At 41.5% G+C, this 20,576-nt stretch overlaps 1 protein-coding gene across 5 annotated transcripts in view; it reads left to right on the top strand.

The window, feature by feature from the left end:
• Positions 1-20,576, top strand: part of BRIP1 (BRCA1 interacting DNA helicase 1) — a 53,713-nt gene that overhangs the window by 19,758 nt on the left and 13,379 nt on the right. For all 5 annotated transcript variants that reach the window (XR_013184865.1, XM_077188731.1, XM_077188730.1 and 2 more), the window contains 2 exons: positions 11,229-11,388; positions 12,017-12,138. Coding sequence is in view for 4 of the 5 variants with exons in the window: in XM_077188731.1 (XP_077044846.1) it covers positions 11,229-11,388; positions 12,017-12,138 (282 nt within the window). In the remaining variant the exon portion in view is untranslated. The remainder of the gene's footprint in view (positions 1-11,228; positions 11,389-12,016; positions 12,139-20,576) is intronic.

Below are 20,576 nucleotides of genomic sequence, written 5' to 3'. Positions count from 1 at the left end.
TGCAGTTAAAAGGTGAACTTGAAATTAAATAGGAAAATAGTTCTTTGCACCACAGATGGGGCTCTGAGGAATTATCTACTGAATTCCATCAAAATGCTGAACTTTTTCTGTTGGGTGTATTTCTGTAGTGCATGCAGGGATAAATTCTTCATCAGCAGGAGTAATAATCTCCTTGATCTTCCTGCTGCCAGCTCTAGGAGGGCTTTGAAGAAGAGATTTACTCCTGTGTGTAAATATTTGCAGGGTGTAAGGATCTGTTTGTGTCACTTATGACAGAAATTGCTTCTTTCAAGTTACATCAGCATTGCCTTTCTGCATAATTTTAGTGGTAGAGAATGTAATTGACACAGTTACAGCCTTGAAATGCTTCAGGAAACAAGAATGTCTCAAGGTGCCACCCAATTTTAGCTGTTTTCCCTGCAGCTCATGCCCAGCACCCCTGGCATGGGAAGGAAGCTGCCTTTGGACAGTTTGGCATTTCAGGAGTCAGTTACAAACTAATTGTGAATTAATCATGATGCTCACTTTCTGGCCAGCATTTCCTTCTGCTCCCAAGGGAGAGGTTTCCTCTTCTCCAGAGCCTCGTTTGTCTGAGCCAGCCTGCTCAGGGGAGCTGTGACAGAGAGCCCAAACTGCAGGGCTTTAGTGACAGGGTCCTGGCACCTTTGTGCCCCAAACTGGGGCCTAGAGGAGAGCAGGGGAGGGAGGGGGCACTGAACACCCCCTGAGGGCACCTGGCTCTGTCCTGGCCCTCTGGGCTGAGCAGTGCCCCTCAAATGCCAGGAGATCTGGGGGCTCTGGCACCACAGGGACCCTTTGGGCTTTTATTTCCCTTTGGAAGGAAAGACTCTTGCCAGTGTCCTTTGTCCTTCCTCTGCTGGGAATCTTTAGGGAAGTGATTTCTGTCTGCTGGGCCATGATTTGGGGAAAATGAGCTCTAAAAAAAGCTGAATTCTAATGGCTCCCAAATTATTCATTTCAACATTTGCACCTAATAAATGTAGATAGAATTTCATTTTACTTGTCCATATTATTTCTTCATTGCTTGTTTTTTGCTCTTGCCCTGCAGTGGTAGTTTTCTTTTTGAACTTTATCTCAGCTTCTTTATGTTTTATGGGGGGTTTTGTTCCCATTAATCATATACAGTATCTACTTTCAGTTTAATTCTCTATTTTCCATCATTTCAATATTAGTCATATAAACTGTCTAGCTATTGGGGCTCTCACAGTCATCCAAAAATACAATTATCTGAGGTGCCTTCTGAGAGCTCCAAGAGCTCTGTAAATCTTCATGTGATTCCTGAACTCTATCTACAGTTTGCTTTTCCCATTGACTTGGGCATAGAAATGTCTGTAAAAATCCCTGGGTGAGAGGGAAGATTTTAACCATTCCCTCACCACTGCTCTGCTTTAGGCACTGTTGAGAAATTGCTTCAAATAGGAAAAAACAGGAGCAGAAGGGATGATTAACTCCATACAGAAATAACTGCAATGAGAGTTTTTGTATAACCAGGTATTTAATATTTATCTTTAATGTCACCAGTTCAATCCAGCTGTGCCAAATGAAATTTGCAGCTGGAGCTGGCAGTTCACACCCTGGCAACTGCAGCAAACTCACAGTGCTGGGCTCTGCAGAGCAATCACTGAGGTGTTGGCTCCCTAAAGTTCTCTGAACTCTAAGGATTTAGTAGAAGGTTTGCATTTGGAATGTTTTGACCTTGAGTTGGGTGAGTTTTGTTATTTTTGTGGTTGTTTTTTCCCCACTGCTTGGTTACCAACAGCAGGCCGAGATAAAAATTGTATCTTTGGAGAGGATAACTGACAATCTGGATAATTGCAAAATGTGTTTTCCTTCTTAACTCATATGACACAAGCGTGGATGTACACACCAGTGATGGGGTGATTTCCTGGTTTCTGGGGAATTAGGGACAATCCAAATGTTGGAGATGCTCTGAGGCCTCAGAGGAGCTGCTCTGGGGGCCTGTGGCTGCATGAGCAGGTTCTCCCCCTTGCCTGTGGCTGCTCTTGTGCTGCTCTGTGAGCTCCTGAGCAAAGGAGAAGTTTTGATCCTTTTTGTTCATTTTTTCCCAGTTAGTTTCCAGGTGCCTTTATGAACTGTGGTGTCTCCTCAGGAGGTCAGACAAGTGTCAGAGACAGCTCAAGGGAAGAGATGATGTTGCACATTCCAAGATTATCCTTTTTTTGTTTTCAGTCTCTGGGATAAAACATTCTCTTGTTTCTGGGTTTTTTTTTTAATTTTAATATATTTTCCAGTGGTTGACTGTAATTGGAGAATCTATAAAGATCCTCCTTTGGAAATCCTGGTTTTTTTCACTGTGGCTGATGTTCTGAAGCTGTTGGTGTGAGTTTGCAGCATCCTTAACTGGCTCTGTGAATTAACCAAGTAGCAGGAGAGGCACTCAGGTGAATATTCTGGGTGACTGAGCTGTGGGTGAGGTGACATGAAAGGAATGCCCTGTGCTGGCTCCTGGTGCTGTGCAGAGCCTCAGCAGCTGCACTGGGGCTGGAGCTCTGTGCTGTCCCTGCCCTGAGCCCTTTCCCTCTGTTCCTCCTTGTTCTGGAACCTTCTCCTCAGCCCAGGGGAAATCCCCACCTGTGCCTTGGCTCCCTTGGCCCTCTTTGAACTGCAGAAAATGAACCAACACCCCCCTGCTCATGGCTCCTTGTAGTCCTTCCCTTGCCGTGGCCAGCAGCAAGGGCTGTGCAATAATTCAGGTGCCCTGTGGCATTTGCTTTTTGCACAGAGCAGCTCCCAGCTCTGCTGCTCGTCACACCAAGGCCGATCCAGAGCGACAGTCCTGGCAGATTATTGGATATTGTGTCTGAAATAATTATCTGCCATGCTGGCAGATGAGTGTTTGGCCTGTGACTTTCACACCCTGAGAGTTGGGCACTTGAATATTTCATTGCACTGTTCATTTCAATACCCTGAGCAGACACTATCAGGAAAATCAACGAAAAATCTTTTCTTGTTTCTCACTCCTGAGCTCTGACTTGTCAAAGTGCTGCAAGCTGAATTGTTGTAGCTCGTTAACACCTGCTCCAATTTCCCTTGTAATTAACACTTGCTGCTTGCATATTTTTCCTCCTATTTATGTAGGAACTGCATTGAAAATGAGTTTTCACAGGCAAGAAGTTTGCCCTCTGTGAATGCTGGAATCCTGATAGTCACTAACAGAGTGAACACGTCCTTCTCCTCAGGAGGTTTTAATGAAGGGGAAGGAAAGCAGCTGTGAACAGGGAATGATATCCTTTCTTAGGAAGGTCTATCCTGCCCAGGTTATTCTGACATGAATGTTCTGAACCTTTGCAACCTGCAGAGTTCTTGGTCCCTTTGCCATGTCTGGGAAGATTCAGTGCCTGATGTGGCTTCTTCATGTGTGAAAAACACCAGATATGAGAGGAAATAACTGGAAAGGATTTATTTAGGGGCATGGTCTGCATCAGCAGTGAAACAGCTCCTACAAGAAGCTGAATATTCAATGTATTGAAAGGAGTTCTTGGGCTGTTTTAAATTCAGAGAAATTTGACATCATTGGGAGGTCTGGGAGCCAACAACTCTTATCTTAGAAAATGAGAAAAATCATGCCTCAGTTTCACCTTCTGGTAGGGTAAGCAAGCTCCTGTGTGAGAACATTTAATTAGTGAGTGGAGTATTCCAAAGAGCATTCACTGCACTTTGATTCATTTTACAGCACACTCATGGACTCATTTCTAGCAAAAATATTTCAAAACAAATCTCTTGCAATGTGCTGCAGTAAAAACTTCATTTTCAACTTTTACTTCCAATTTTTCATCATTAGGTGAGAAATTATTTTCCTAAGAATCAAAAAAAGTCTGTCATTTCTTTCTTTGTAATTTTTTTAGGGGGACAGAATGGAAGGAGGGAGAAGGGATTGAGTTGGGAACTTGGAAGAAATACTGAGGTTATTAATTAAGTGAGTTAGTTAATAGGATTGTCTGATATATGTGTGGAGGCACAAGGAGCAGCATTTCCTGGTGTGCTTGGGGAAGGAGCAGAGGCAGCTCAGCCTTGGGCACCCTGGGCAGGCTCCCAGTGCCAGCTCTGCCTTGGGTTATTTTCCCTTTATTCTGAAAACACCAAGAGGTCAGAGGTGCCTGAGCTTGGCTTCTGGCTGGGGAAGAGCAGCACTGGAGATGCTGACTTCATCCACGGCCACTTCATCATTTTCTGGTTTATTCCAGACCAGGATTTAAACCATCCTTTTAAAAATCATTTTTCTTCTCTTTGCATGAAGGGTTTTCCCTCCCTGGGATGGGAAGGTGTAATGATAGCCTAGGGTGGATGTACAAGCAGTTCTGGAACACAGAACTCATTGTCTTGGTTCATTTTCAAACCACAAAAGAAGCCCTGGTTTGAAGCAGGTTGTTCCTAACCAGCTGCCACAGAGCTCAAAACCTGAGCAAAAACTCCCCAGCTTGTTTGGGGGGCAAACATGCTGGGTTTTGGGGGAGAAAGTGTCTATAAAAAAGCTTCTTTAGCTGCAGAAGCACCATATTAACAGTGTTATTCTGAATTCTTTGGCGTGCAAAACATTTCATTTTTCATTACTGTTGTCGCCGTTCACGTTTTCCATTATTTAAGGGGGTTATTGAAAAATTGATGGGATGTTGGGACCAGAGAGACATCCTGTGGCTGCAGTGCTGATTTATGGCACATGGAACACACTTCAGTGCTCCAGGTTCCTGCTGCTGAGCACCACTTTGTCACTGTCCCCAAAGAGAAATCCTGCCGGCCAAATCCCCGAGCCGAGTGATGCATCCTTTGCCTTGGAAAATGAGGATGAATTATTCACCTTTTATTGTGCTGGAGTGTGCACATGGTGATCAGAACCTTGGTCACAATGCACAGGTTTTCACCCTGCTCAGGGTTCAGTTGACTTGCACAGTAGCTTTATCTCTAATTTTTTCCTTTTTTTAAAATTTCCCCTGCAGTGTCTGTGGGGATGAGCACAGATTTTACCCCACATTTCCCACCATCTGTGGGCATCTCAACACCATTCTTGGTCCTAAATATTTGGATTTATTTCATGTTTATTTAAAATTCTCCTGGAGAAAATAAATGTGATACTTCTCAATTTGAAAAGAAGCCTTTTCCAGGGAGTCTTGAAAATCCCACCTCCATGGTTTAAAGTACACCATTCTTGGTCCTAAATATTTGGGTTGATTTCATGTTTGTTTAAAATTCTCCTGGAGAAAATAAGTGTGATACTTCTCAATTTGAAAAGAAGCCTTTTCCAAGGAGTCTTGCAAATCCCACCTCCATGGTTTGAAGTTTTATCCTTCAAACTCATTTTTTGCTGTGGAGAAATAGAGAGATGAGGAGACAAATCCCCTGGAATAGGACAGTGCTGGAGCTTTTGCCCAGACTCCCTGACCACTGTTAGGACAACTCAGAGTCTCTGTGATCTTCCCTCAGAATTGGGGGAGAAATGGAAAATATCACAATAAATGTCTGACATGACTCCAGGTCCCTGCACAGCCTCTTGGATTAATCATTTAATTTTTTTTAGTAATTTCTGTTTTGCTCTTCTGGAGCATTTCATTCCAGAGGCTCTGTGGCTCTTTGGGAAGGGGAATCAGGCAGGAATTCAGCTGGAATTTGTACTCAGGGAACCAGGCAGGTTCAGAGCCCTTCTCTGCATTGCCCCTGGTGCAATAAATGGGAAATGAGCAGGAGAAAGCAGCTGAAGCCTCTCCTTGGTAAGAATAACATCCTTGTGTGGCCTGTTGCCATTCAAATTCTGCACTAAATCAATTTATTTTTGGTCCATAAAGACGAGATTACCCTGTGCATGTGTATTTATATGGATGTTTAATATTTCTCTCCAGTTTCCTATTAACAGTGGGAATGTAAAGCTCTACTTTAAAAGTAAATTTTACTTCAAAAATGAAATATTTTGGCACAGATATTTTCACATTCTCTTGAAATTAAATCTGTTAGAATTTGAAGCTGAGAAAATGAAATTTGAAGTTTAAAATACCTTTTTTTTTAGTGAAAAAAAAGTTTATATTTTGCATTGGCTCAGTCATTCCAATGACTTTTCCTGTGTTAAAACCCTCCCATAAACATGGGGAGGGGCTGTGAATCAGTTTCTTGCTTAACCTTTCATGAAAATCTAATTGAGTGCAAACAACTGCTTTAAATAATTCAATGGCCTCAGTTATTCTTGGCTGCTGGAGTCCCAGCCCAGAGCAGTGCAAATGTCTGGGTGTTGAGCAAAATTGAGGCTTTTCTCTTGTTTTTGGTGAAAAATATGATTTAAATGACCTTTTGGAAAAGTCTGTGGGGTGATTAAGAGGAAGAGAAGGTGAAATGTGAATTATTTCTGCCAGTTGGGTAAATGACTTGTGGCCCAGAGATGCAGGAATATTGTTCTGGTCCTTCTCAAAGTGTGGGATAATTCTGGGGATTTTGATAAATGTGCTGGAGTTTCTTTGCTTGCTTTGCTTTCTTGCTTTGCTCTTGTTGAGGGACGCTGTGCTTTGGATGCTGCTGTCTTTAATAGTTCCAGGGTGATTCCAGAGATTGGGGTAAGGGACATTGGACTTTATTGGATACTTAGCCTAAATATTTTCCCTCCTGCTTTTGGAAGGAAACTCAATTTTCCTTTCACACCAATCCTCCCAGGCAGTTTGTTCTTGTCCCTTCAATCTTTTATTCCCATTTCATTCTTGTTTCCTTTCTTCCTTCACTTTTGTGTTGTTTCCTTTCTGTTTTTTCCTTTCTGTTCACTTTTAACCTCAAGGGCCCTTTTTGTTGTTGTTGTTGGTTTTGTTTTAGGGTTGGTTTGTTTGGTTTTTAACTAAAGGTGGAAATGGAATAAATTAATGTTCCTGTCACCCCACATGGGTAAATTCTTTGTAAATTATTCTTTTTTTCCCCAAAGTGAAGAGTTCAATATTCCTGGAGCTCAGCTGCCTGTAGGATTCTGGGTCATTTGGTACCAAGTTTTGGCAAAGGTTTTAGTTCAGGAACTGTCAAATAACTTCTGCTAATTGTCTACTTTTGCCTTCTCCCCACTTTGTGTCCCAGTTCCCCCACTTTGTCTCCCAGTTCCCTCACTCTGTGTCCCAGTTCCCCACCTTGTGTCCCAGTCCTCCACCTTGTGTCCCAGTCCTCCCTTTCATTCCCAGTGCCCAGAGCCCCCTTGTTCTCCCTGAAGTTCTCTGTGCCCAGCCCAGCTCCTGGTGCCCAGCTCCTGTTGGCATCTCTGGAGTTCTGTGCTGCCTGCCTGCCTGTGGAACTTCTGTTTGACCCTTCAAACACATTTCCAGCCCACTGGAGACACACTTGGATTGGAGCAGTGCTTGTTCACAAAGAAAACCCTGGGAGCAAGCACAGGGAAAAGGCTTTTAGATCAATGCTGCTCCCTTGGGCAGCTCAGACTTTTTGCACTGACACTGGTGCCAATACTGTGATTTTTATTAAGGAAAACCTAATGGCTCTTCCCTTTCTCCCCTCCAACTACCTGAATATTTGAATAACAATGAAAAGTACAACTTCATATCATTACATAGAGCCAAGATCAAAAAAAGCAAACTTTGAAGGAGTGGGGTTATTTTAGGGTATAATGGAGATTTTTAAGAAGGGTTACAAGATATTTCTGTAAGTTCTGTTCACCTTGAAATAACTTTTCTCCAGTTATTGTGTAAATGTGGGGAAATGAGACAGATTGTGGTTTTACAGGTGCACAAGGACACAATGCAATTGCAATGATAATTATTTTAAATAGTTAAGAGTTGTGAACTCTTAAACTCCCCAGTAAAGTCAGAGCTGGTTTACTCTGCTGCCAGGTGCTTCTTAGGTCAAATCCTTTTTGTCCTGCACTGCTCTGGAGCATCCTTGGATATTTTTGGGGTGTTTTGTTGCTTCCCCAAGCACTTTTGATTATTTCTGTGGTACCATTTTTTCTCTGCTGACAAGGTGTGACCCATTCATGATGTGAATCAATGCTAAAATATTTAAGGGATATTTTATGCAAGGAAATTAGCAGGAAAAGAGTTAAATAAACCAGAATTTTTTCTGTTAGACCTCCTCTTTTCTCAGCTATTTTGTACTCCACAACTCCCTGTCAGGAGGTGATGGATCCTGCAGGAAAAGCACAGCCCCAGCAACCTGAAGTTAACTCCAGGTTTGATCCAATGGTGGAAATTACAATCAACTTGCCTTAGGGTGAAATACATTAAACAAATCTCTGGGTTTGCTTCGTGACCTGGGAGCCTCCTAATGTGATTTTTGGCACTGTATAAAACAAAGCAGCAAATGGAAAAGGGCAAAGCTGCTCCTTTGTGGGCACTCATGGGAGGGTTTGGCCTTGGAGGGAAGGAGAAAACAGCTCCCCCCATCCCCAAACTTCCAGAATATTCCAACAACTGCTCAGAAGAGAATGCTGGCAGAGATGGGGGTAGAGCTCCACCCTGAGCCCCAGGTCTTCATGGATCATAGCTGACAGGTGTCCTTAACCTGCAGCAAGGAATGGAAGGGAGAAGCCAGCCCAGTGAACAGCCCTCGGTGCAGGGGGAGATGACAGATCCTTTCTAACAAGATTTTCTGCTCTCTTGGAGGAAGAGCATTTGTTAATCAAGCATTTGAGAAGCCATTTTTAAGGGATTTAATAAAATATACCCAGGCTGCCTTCCAGGGCAGGAGCTATTATTCCCTTGGGTGAGAGGAGTGCCTGACTGGGGGCATTAATGGCTCCTTCCTGTGATTCCTGGCATTAGATCTTGCTCCCATTTGCACTTTTCCAACCCAAAGTGAAATCATTTTTTATGAGAAACCCGCACTTGGTTCCTGGCTCTTCTGAGGCATGTGTGTGTTCTATATTTTATTTATTTGTATTCAGTCAGCTCCATAATTCTTGTTGTTTTAATGTCTGTCCATGCCATGGGTCCTGTGTTTTTGTGGATACAAGGAAAGTTTCCATATCTAGCAAACTCCATTAATGGAAGAGGTAATAGCTGGTGTGTGAATTAAATGAATTGTTCCATTCTTGCCAAAGATTTCATAAATAATTCCCATATTTCCATCAAAATCACAGATTTTTGTTGTGGGGGTTGCTGTCAATGGAACAAGAAAGCTGAACCTTGGGCCAAGGGAGGGGAGCCCACAAAGAGAAAAGATCTTTCCTTAAGAATTTGGATAAAGGTTTTCTCCTGCTGTCTTTGCAGTTCTGGATATAAATTTTACTTCTTTAAAATACAAGAGAAATACAGTGGAGTTGAGGGATTAAGGAATTTTTGTGAGGAAACACTTCCTAAGGGGTGCTGGGGAGAAATCCCATGGGTGGGACAAGAGGAGAGGAGAAAATCCGGGGGGAGGGACCCTTGGGAGTCAAAGGCTGGGTGGTTTCATGGATGTCAAAGTGAAATTGAGCTCTACCCAAGGGCTGCCCTGGCATGGCTGGCAGTGCCAGGAGCCCAGCAGGGACTGCAGCAGCCCCACTGCACAGGAGCAGCAGTGAAATCTGGGAAGTTAATGGTGTTAGAGCTAACAAATGGATCTACTGAGAGCTGTAATAATGTGTTTGAGGCTCTGCCTTCCCAGAATTATCCCCACATCACATCCAAGAACTGAGGCTGCACTGGCAGGCTGGGATGGCAAGATGGACACTCATTGCCCAGTCACAGGATTACAGCCTTTATAGAAAAAGAGATTACAGACAGCTTCTGCCAGGAAATGACAGAGGGAGGGAAGGGGACAGACAGGAGGACAGCCACATTTAGCAGAGATGATTTATTCTGCAGCCACACTGTGTGAGGGGAAACTGTTCCTGCTACTCAGCACTTACTCTCTCTGTGCTTGCTTGCTAATGGTGTCACATCAGTAGTAAAGCAGGAGTAATTCCCTGAGCAGAGGCTGGCACAAACCAGGGAGAATGTGAAATAACAGCATTTGTCCCCTCTTGTGAGGAACCCATCCAAATTCTTCATGTCAGAGAATGAGTTCAGATCTTTAATGCTGAGGACATGAAAAATGCAAAGGGCCTTGTCACCAGTTTCCTATAAACTCTCCAATGTGCCAACAATTAGTTGTCATTAGTTCTGCTTCACTGTAGCACTGAAACTGTGGATTTGGACAGGGGACAGATTCTTTGTGTAACAATCACCCATTCAGGGTCCTGGCATCTTGGCTGGAGTGCACTGGGAACAAGTGGGCTGCAGTGAAGGGATGCTGTGGCTTTTGCAGGAATGGAGCAGGGCAAGTGCAGCTTCCAGATGGAGCAGTTTGTGCAGCCTGGAGCAAAATGTGGAAAAGTCTTCAGGAGGGGAGTGCAGAGCCAGAGCTCAGCCCTTCCTGCAGAGTCTGGGAGTTTGGATCTCATCTGTGAGCTGCACAGAATGTGTCAGTGCCACACCAGAGCTCAGTGAGCAGCAGAAGGGTGAAATAAAGGGTTCAGTTCTGTGCACTGACCCCGAGCTCCTTGCTGCACCCTGGGTGTGTTCTTGCCTTGCCCTTCTCTCAAGGGCAGCTCTGTGCAGGTCAAGGAGGGACTTTTTGGCTCCCTGACTTGCTAAAATTCAATGTAGAACTTGGTGCATTTGCTAAATCACCCCCACCCAGCTGACTTCAGGTTCTGTGCTAATTTTAAACATTGATTTCTGTAATGCAGCATTTTCACCATTTGCATTGAAAGCAGGACAAGTTTATTTGAACATGTTCTGACTTGGAGTGAAATGTGCACAGTTCAGAGTTTGGGAGGTGTAACAAAGCTGAGGGGCTCTTCAAGAAGCAGAGGAGGCTGATAAATCCTACATCAATATTTCCTGCCCCAACTTCTCCATGTAAATTTTCAAGTATTGAAATGTTCTGGAAATTTAAGATATAAAGGCTTGTTTCAAATTAATTTGGAATTTATTTCTAATCTTCCCTATAATCAAAAAACAGATAACTTCCATTTTTTTGGATGACATTCCTCTACTTTGAGGAAGAGCACAAGATGCTCTTTAATGGCCACTGTCATAGATTTAGAGAGTTTGCTTTGACAACTCAAAAATCTGCATTATTTCTAATTAGCAAAATAAGTGCTCCCCACTATTTCCCAATTGCTGCCCAGCTGAGGCTCTGTGCATGGCAGGAAAACTTGCATTTACAAAGACAAAAGCTGAATAATAACTTCATTAAAAGAAATGTCTTTGTGTGCTTTGTTTGAGCAGCTGATGGATTTTTCTGTTGGTTTTCAGATGCTGGACAAGTTAAAGGAGCGTTGGATGCACACAGGCTTGTGGAGGAACCTGGAGGATGTTAAAACAGTCATTGCAGAGCCCCAGGGAGGGGCCAAGAGTGACTTTGATGAGCTGCTGAAAACCTACTATGATGCAATCAAATGTAAAGGAGAAAAAGGTACATTTTTCAGCCATTGCAAATAATGAATGCAGCCTCTTCAAATAAAATTCAAGGTTTAACATTTTGTTGTAGATACACATTGTTCTTGCATAATTATTATAAAATCTAAAATTATTTTGCTATTTGATGATCAGAATCAGAATATTATTGATCAGAGTGGAGTTAATCTCATCCCTCATACGAGTCTCTGTTTTTACAGCCACTCACCTTTTGCAGCAGTGTATTATATTATATTATATTATATTATATTATATTATATTATATTATATTATATTATATTATACTAATGTTATGTTATGTTATGTTATGTTATGTTATGTTATGTTACGTTTTATATTATATTATATTATATTATATTATATTATATTATAGTATATTATACTATGTTACGTTATGTTACGTTACGTTACATTACATTACATTACATTACATTATATTATATTATATTATATTATATTATATTATATTATATTATATTATACTATGTTACGTTACATTACGTTATATTATATTATATTATATTATATTATATTATATTATATTATTAAGTTTAGTTCTTTCAAAGGTTTTGGTGCAGTTCCTGTGAGCCCCAGAGCTCCTGGCATGCTGAGTGTTGCTCTTGCAGATGGGGCTCTCCTGATGGCTGTGTGCAGGGGCAAGGTCAGTGAGGGGCTGGATTTCTGTGATGAGAACGCCAGGGCCGTGGTGACCATCGGGATCCCCTTCCCCAACGTCAAGGACCTGCAGGTAGGACATGGCTTCAGGCCTGGCCTGGGTTTGTGTCACCTCCCAAACACTAAATAGCCACAAAACAGGTTTTTATGTCATCTTCAATGCACAGAACAGACTTTTATGTCATCTTCAAAACAGATTTTTATGTCATCTTCAAAACACTAAATATTTAATTTACTAAAATAAAAAAAACAACTAAAATAGTTTATGTCATCTTCAAAACACTAAATATTTAGTTTACTAAAATTAAAAAAAAAAAAACCAACTAAAATAGTTTATGTCATCTTCAAAGCACTAAATATTTAATTTACTAAAATAAAAACTAAAATAGTTTATGTCATCTTCGAAGCACTAAATATGCACAAAATACCTTTTCTCTCTATTTACCTTTGAACTTCTCTCCATCCCATTTGAATTCCTTGAGTGACCTTGCCCAGGTAAGAGCTGAAGCAGTGCTTTAAATAATGCAGGTTATTGCAGAAAATAAAAACTTTTAATGCTGCTTTTTTAATGCAAACTTCTTAATGGTGATTTAAATAAGGCAGGTTATTGCAGAAAACAGGTGGGAAGATCAAGATTGTTTAATTATGTTATTATTTTACAAAATAATGTGTATATCCCACTGCTTGCACTGTCTCACCTTTCTAATCCCATTCAGTGTAATTCTTTCTCCCACTTCAGCACAGAGTGGAACTGGAAAGTTTTTCCAAGCCTATGCTGCTTTATTAGCTTGCAGTTCTGAACATGAATTTATGACACAACATAAACTCTTCCTGGATACTGAGGACAGCTCTATTTGGAATATTCAAGCTTCGTGTAACTTTAGGCAAAAACTTGTAACCCCCTTGTAAAAATAGCATTTGGAAATGGCTGCACTTAAATAAATCTGAAAGTATTTGTGTTTTTCAGGAGGTGCTGAAAGCAGCATCCTGTTGCAGGGCTGTGTAACTGCCCACCTCAACACTTCCTTCCTTTTGACTTGAGCAGGGCTTGTGTGACAGAGAGATGATGTTCCATTAGAGCAGGCACTGCAGAGCTGAATGGAAAAGAAAGCCAATAAATACAGAAAAGGATTTTTCTAGGCTTTCTGCTTACTGAAAAAGTGGTTTATTATTGGGTATTATTGTGGGGCTCTGTGCCACTGAGGTGCTGCCAGTCACTGTCACTGCCTGTCCTGTGTGTTCCTTTGTGGAACTGCTCTGTGAGGCCAAGAAACAAAGTGAAGGATCACAGAATAAATAAATACCAGGAGCAGCTGGATTCTGGTTCTCACTAATGCCAAATCAAACAAGAAAATCATAGGTTAGCACTTGAAAGGCCAAACAGACTCAGCTTTGGTTTGAGAGATGTGTTCTGAGCTTAAGTGAACAAGCAAAGGCTTCTTTGTTGTCTGCAGCATGTGCCTGATTCCAGCCTTGCTGGGAAAAACCACATCCTCCGAGGGCCAGGGAGCCGGGCGAGTGCAGCTCCTCCAGTGTTTGCAGAATTCCTTGGAGCACTCAGCCAGCCACAGCATTCTTTGTCCTTCTGAGGTATAATGCACTCCACTGTGGTGCAGAAATTCACATTTAAAGAGGACTCAGCCTCTTTCTGCAGTTAGCAATGCTGGCTTTTAGGGGCATGTGCTGACAGGGTATTTAGGAAATCCTTTGTTAGATGGCTGGAACTTTATAATTAATGCCAAATGATTTCCTGAAAATCAATGGGTTTGGGTTCTAAATGATACAAAATTAGGCTGAAAATAATGTGTTATGGGTGAATTATCTTCACAGTGGATTATGGTTTGATTTTACCTTGAGGTCAACCAAATATTTCAAAGAACAGAATCACAGCACTACAGTCCATTTCTGATAACTAAATTTAAAAATCGGTGTTCTCTTGAACTATTTTTTTAAATTAGACTGAAGAAAACCTCTGAATTTTTCAGTAGGGCTAGAAACAGTAGCTGCCAAATTGCAAACAGCTCAAGGTCTGAGAGTGTGTTTAGAGATGGGAATGCCCAAAGCTCTGCAGTGATCAATTCTGGATGAGAGCAGGGCAGGCACCAGTCTCACAGCACCAGATCTGCATGGCAGATCTAAAATAAAATGGCTTTTCTTTGAAATGTCCTTATACTGAACAGGATTTTGTTTTGCTCAAGCTTTAGGCTTATCAGATCCCCAACAATTCTGGATTAATGCTCATTTTTTTTTTGACCAGCTGAGTTGCAAGCAGGATGAAGTGAAGGAGGGTCACTTTGAAGAAGGTTATCAGTATCTTTGTAGAAATAGAAAAGAAATGTGGAAGATGAAACATCTTTTTCAGCTCAGGAAAGGAGCTGGAATTCCCTAATGCAGCAGTTACATTTAGGGAATAGTTGCACACATTTGGTTGGTGTTTCTTTGGATTTTGTGGGTGAAGCAGAAAAATGGGTAAAGCCTGGAACTTCTGGGGAGGATCTTGAGTTTCCAGCAGCCATAAAATTCAAAGCACAGTGGCACAGGCCAGGTTGGACTTGGACAGAAATGGTGCATGTGGGGCTCTCCCACAGCAATAGTGCCCAGCTGAGGTACCAGGGAGGAAACTGATAAGATGATTGATAATGACTTTCCTTTAAAAATAGGAAATGCAAGTGATTAACTATTCCCTAGGAATAGCCATGAATTATATACTTCTGGGATTGGTTCAAATCACTAAAAAGTGCTGGGCTTCTACATGAAGGAACACTTGGATGTCTGCTTTTTGGGTTAATAAAAGTCCTCTTAAGCCTCAATTCCATAACCCCTCACTCCTGCACAGAGTTTTCCTTGTGGGAGTGATCCCTTAATGCTCCCAGCACTGAGCACAGGCAGCAGGGTTTGTGGGACTGGACCTTTGCAGAGCAATATTTCATGGTGGCAGTTTGATGTTGGCTCATCTCCACTAATGTGACTTGTCTGTGATCAACCTGCTTTCTAAATATGGTTTATGATTTGTGACTTGATTGAGCTGTAATATTAAGGAACATAAATAATGTGACAGCAAGAGATGGATAATCCCACAGATGTGTTATCTGATGCTAACATACTGTTAATTAACTTCTCTTAGATATTTTGAAGTGTGGCATTTTAGATCCAGACATCAATCTTGGGCAAGAGACTCATTGTCAAGTGTGATGAATAATATCCAATTTTAGTTTTTCCATATGTTTGTGCTAAGTATATGCCACAAATCCTGGTATTAAATGGCAAACATTGGAATTCCTGAAGTAACTGGGTGCTTTTATAAGTTACAGTAATTTCTGTGGAGGCTTTAAAGATAATAATTTTGTTTCACTTCAACATTTTTAGGCATATTGTGTCTTAGGTTCACTGCTTTTCACAAAGAGAAGAGTCTAAACCACTTTGTCAGGGTTAGGGAGAAAGAAATGATTCAGGCTCAGACTGATTCTAAACAAAAGTGATTGAAGAAAGAGGCCAACCCCTAATTCTGTGTTATTGCAAAGGGTTTCATATTGCTGGAGAATCAGGTTGCTAAAACAAAATAATATAAAAGAAAATGTTCAAGGGTTGCTCAAAGCTCTGGTGCTCTCAATGGTAGAGTTTGGCTCCAGTAAAGCAGGAAAATTTATTTCAGAGCCAAAAATGACTTCTTTGGCTGTGACCAGGATTTCCTCTGCCTACCTCTGGGACCTGAAAGGAGAGGTAGGAAAATCTGATTTTGGAGCCAAGTGTGACTTGTTTAGTTCAAGTCATAATTTACTGTTCTTACCTTGGGGAGCTGAAAAGAAAGAGAAATGTTGAGAATGGGCAGCTCTGAAGTGCAGAGTCCCCCTGGCCAGGGAGCTTTTCTGCACTTCCACCTCTGCAGATGCTTTTGATCCTGTGCAGGAGAGGGAATTCACCGTGGGACAGCCAGCAGCCCTTGACCAAAACACAGCAGAAAATGCAGAAAGTCAAATTCTTTCACATCAGCAGAGGCAAATGAACTCACTGGGGCTGGGAGCTGGGAGCAGAGGCACTGCTGGAGTTTGCCTGGAATGGGAATTATTGAATGGGAATTATTTCCCCTGGCTGCCATGGGCCAGTATCTCCTTTATTCTTACACCAAGGAAATCATCCCTTCAATTGTGATTTTCTGGGCTTTATGTAATTTAATGATACAAACATCTTGCAGCTCTTTGGCTGAAGTTTCCACTTCTCCTATCTCAAGTTGAGATATTTCTCAACAAATTGAGATATTTCTATCATTTCAGAATGATGATGTGTCCCAATATTGAATTTCTAGTGCTTGTGGCAGTTTTTAAGCCTATGTTTTGTGTTCCTTGAAAGGAGAAAGAATCTTGTGCTACATAAGTGATTGCTAGAAAAATTTGTTTCTTATTTACCATATTCTAGGAAAAGCAAGATTTCTAAGAAAATTATTGTTCTTTTAGCATTTAATTTAAATTATTATTATGCTTAACCAGAGCTGGGAAACATCCCTTTGCACTGTGTTATTGTGCCATTTTTTCTATCTCTGCAATTCTGGTTTTGATTTTATCTCCATTCACGTTGCACTGTTCAATCCCAGGGTATTTCCATGTCCCCTGTGAGACAGAGCAAGTCTGAGATCTGGAATGATTCCTTTTTTTATTCAGTGCTATCCAAGGAAGGCAGTTTTGATGAGTGCACACAGAAATGTTCAGGCAGAAAAGGTCACCTGAGCAATTTCTGGTGGCAGCATCCTGATGATAACTGAGCAGTACAAATATTGATTGGGTCTCACTGGCACTTGGAGGGCTTGTTGCTGTTTTATGAGGAAATGCAGTATTTCTATAAAATAGAAATGAAAATAAAAGTGTTATATTTGTGTCTAGTGACCTTATTTAGTTCTATGAACTCGTTAGGATGACCTTAATAAATTACTGTAATTGACAGAATCTACTTTGGTAAAATTCAGCAAATAAAAATTTGCTTGTTCCACATTATTTATGTATTAGCACAGCACTTGGAATGCTTGGAACATTCAAAGATAAAATCCTGCCATAATATCTTCATCCTGTGGGCTCAGAAATGGGAATATTGTGTTTAGACATGGCTGGGAGGGCTGAGGAGTTTGAGGCTCGTGCTGTGACTCAGCCAGGCCTTTACTTGTGCATTATTTGTGTTAAACCCCCAGCCCTCGTGCTGCTTTTGAAGTGAGTGAAATGCTGCACTGTTCAGTGCTGCTTCTAGGGAAGGATTTTCAGATGTGAAAGAAAAGAAATGGCTTTTCATGTTTCAACTTTCCTGCACTCACAAACTTTTATGGTTCCTTGGCATTCGTCAGGAGGAAAGTAGATGGCAAGTGTTCCTGCAAAATTCTAATTATTGCTATTTCAGGTGGAAGACAGACTCTAAGTGGACACATGAGATTTTTAGGACGGGAGATTTGCTCTAAAAACATTTTTATGTCTTTTTTGGGATGGAAGAGGGGAGTTACCACCTGGTGTTTTCTCTGCTTGTTTGTTTTTAAGACGTGGGGAATTAGTGGATGTTAAACATGAATGTGACTTTAAAAATTTTTTTGGATGATGTGAGCAACGTCTTTGCTTTCATTACTATTTTTCCTCTCATAAAACCAGAGAAACAAGTGAGTGGAATGGCAGAAAATGTTTCTATCCATTTTCTGGTTTTTCTTTCCATGGAGGAGAGGGAAGGGGAGGGAAGGGCAGGAGCTGGTCCAGGTGTGGCTGTGCCACCTCCACCTGGCCCTGCAGGGACACAGGCCCAGCTCTGTTGGCCTTTCCCTGCTCTTTTCTCTTCCTTTCCCTACCAGAGCAAACAGGAGGCACTTGGAGATGTTTGTGAGGGGATGTCCTATCAAGGAACAGGCCTGACTTGTTAAAGAAAAAAATTGCAAACTGTTACTTGTACTTGTTCTTAAAAAGCAAAGTTTGCATTTGGTTCAGTGAAGTAATGCATTAAAAATACCCCTCCAAACTTTGCCAGATGAAGTAAAACCAAGCACAGTTGATGTTGCTGATTTAAATTGCACAAAATGAACAAATGGGTTTACCCCATTCAGCCTTCATGCCGTGGCACTGATAAATCAGTTTACAGTGTCCTGGTTGATTTTTCTGTAGAAATAGTTAGTCCATGTTAGATTGCTATTTGCATACCTGCTTTAAATACTGTTTGTGTGTTGTGAATAAACCTGGTCCAGCCTGGTGTGTTGCTCCAAGGCTGCAGTTCTGTGTGTGAATTTGCAGGTCATTTTGGGGGTCAAAACCAAGCTGTAATTTTTGAGTTGCCCTTCCCAGCTTTGTGCTGTGAACTAACTCATACAATCCATGGTCACCACAGTATAAATCCATTATAGCCTGAATAATCTGAGTCTGTTCACATGAAGGAATATCACCACAGGTAACTTCTTTTAAAATCTAATGTAACAAACGTCATTTAATGTTGTTGTAAACTGATAAATCAGTTTACAGTATCCTGACTGATTTTTCTGTGGAAATAATTAGTCCATAAGTAGTCCATGTTAGATTGGTATTTGCATACCTGCTTTAAATACTGTTTGTGTATTGTGAATAAACCTGGTCCAGCCTGGTGTGTTGCTCCAAGGCTCTGTGTGTGAATTTGCAGGTCATTTTGGGGGTCAAAACCAAGCTGTAATTTTTGAGTTGCCCTTCCCAGCTTTGTGCTGTGAATTAACTCATACAATCCATGGTCACCACAGTATAAATCCATTATAGCCTGAATAATCTGAGTCTGTTCACATAAAGGAGGTAACTTCTTTTAAAATCTAATGTAACAAATGTCATTTAATGTTGTTGTCATTGCAGGAAAACCTCCATTGCTAATTCTGTTTGAAAAATACACTTGAGCTGTAGCACAAAGTGCCTCCAAGTATCTTTCCAATCCTTTAAAAAACCAAGAATTGTTCATGGCATTTCTCTTTTCTCGTGCTGCTTCCCAGCTGATGCTGCAGAGTGAAAGATGTCAGAGTCATTAAGCATTAGAGGCAGGAGGGGTGTGCAGGTGGAACGGGGGCAGCTGGCAGTGCCCGTGACCTCCCAGACTGATCAAAGCCTAATCTGGGTGACAGCTACAGCATGGCAGAGCTTGCCAGGGGCCTCGTGCAGCTCTTTGTCTGCAAATCCTGCCCCAGAGCTGGGAGGATGTTTTTAAGGATGAACAGGTAAAAGTAAAAGGCTGTCTTTTGACATTTTAACTAATCCCTTCTAGCCCGTGCTTTCCTGCACGTTGTGGAGATTTGCTAGCAGGAGGCACTGCCTTTTTCACATATGTAACATGTCAGCTTGAATCTGGCCTGGAACTGATGGGGGGAGTGCAGCAGGTCCACAATGAAATGGATTCTGATTGCATTAAAATGACAGGCCCTGGCCTTTTACCTGCACAGCCTCCCCCTGTGTTCACAGGGCTCTGAGGATGAGGGGAGAGACGAGGATCTGACTCCGTGTTTGACAAGGCTGATTTATTATTTTATGATATATGTTACATTAAAACTATTATACTAAAAGAATAGAAGAAAGGATTTCATCACAAGGCTGGCTAGGAATAGAAAAAGAAGGAATGATAACAAAGGCTTGTGGACTCTCTGTCCGAGCCAGCTGGGCTGTGATTGGCCATTAATTAGAAACAACCACATGAGCCAATCCCAGCTGCACCTGTTGCATTCCACAGCAGCAGATAACCATTGGGTACAGTTTGTTCCTCTCAGCTTCTCAGGAGGAAAAATGCTCAGGAAAGGATTTTCCATAAAATGTGTCTGTGACATCCCCCTGCACACTGAACTCACATCTCTGCTGAGGCAGGAGCACTGCAGGCACAAAACACAATGCTTCTTGTCTGGTAACTCTTGGAAAATTAATAGAAGGAAGTTTTAGAGATATATAACACCCTTAGAGCAAGGGATTGGGGTGAAACCCCCTCCCAAACTCATGGGGTTTTCAATTAAAAATTGGGTTTTATATCATATAAATGAGATGTCATTGGTGGTGTGCATACAAACAGTAAACTTGATAACACTGACATTAGAAGAATGTGGAAGTAATGTATTTTATTTAGGTGATCTGACTGGTTTGCACTTTATTGCTACTTCAGTGAGTTTGTGCAGGTATTTAAAATAATGTCATTTTTCAGCATAAGACAGGAGCAGTAATTCCAGCACTGTTTGCACAGGCTGTGCAAAGTGAGGGGCTGGTAAACCTCCACTGGTTCCAAATGGCCATAACCTTACTGATAACACAATTCTTCCAAAAAATAAATTGTTATAAAACTGACCAGGACTAGAAGACAGATGCAAAAGACACCCAGGAGAATATTGTCAGTGGTTCTGTTTTAAAGGCTTCAGTGAACTTTTCCATCATCATTCCTCATTTCCAGAGGTGAGCAGTACCCTTTTCCTTCTCCAGGTAGTATTTCAGTTTGTAGAAATGCACAGGTAAAGCCAAGTTCCTTTTCAAGGAATGGTTTAATGTTCATAGACCATTCAGAAGAAATCAT

Source organism: Agelaius phoeniceus, chromosome 20, assembly GCF_051311805.1.
Source record: "Agelaius phoeniceus isolate bAgePho1 chromosome 20, bAgePho1.hap1, whole genome shotgun sequence".
Classification (NCBI taxonomy): Eukaryota; Metazoa; Chordata; class Aves; order Passeriformes; family Icteridae; genus Agelaius; species Agelaius phoeniceus.
This window is presented reverse-complemented; position numbering and strand designations above follow the sequence as displayed.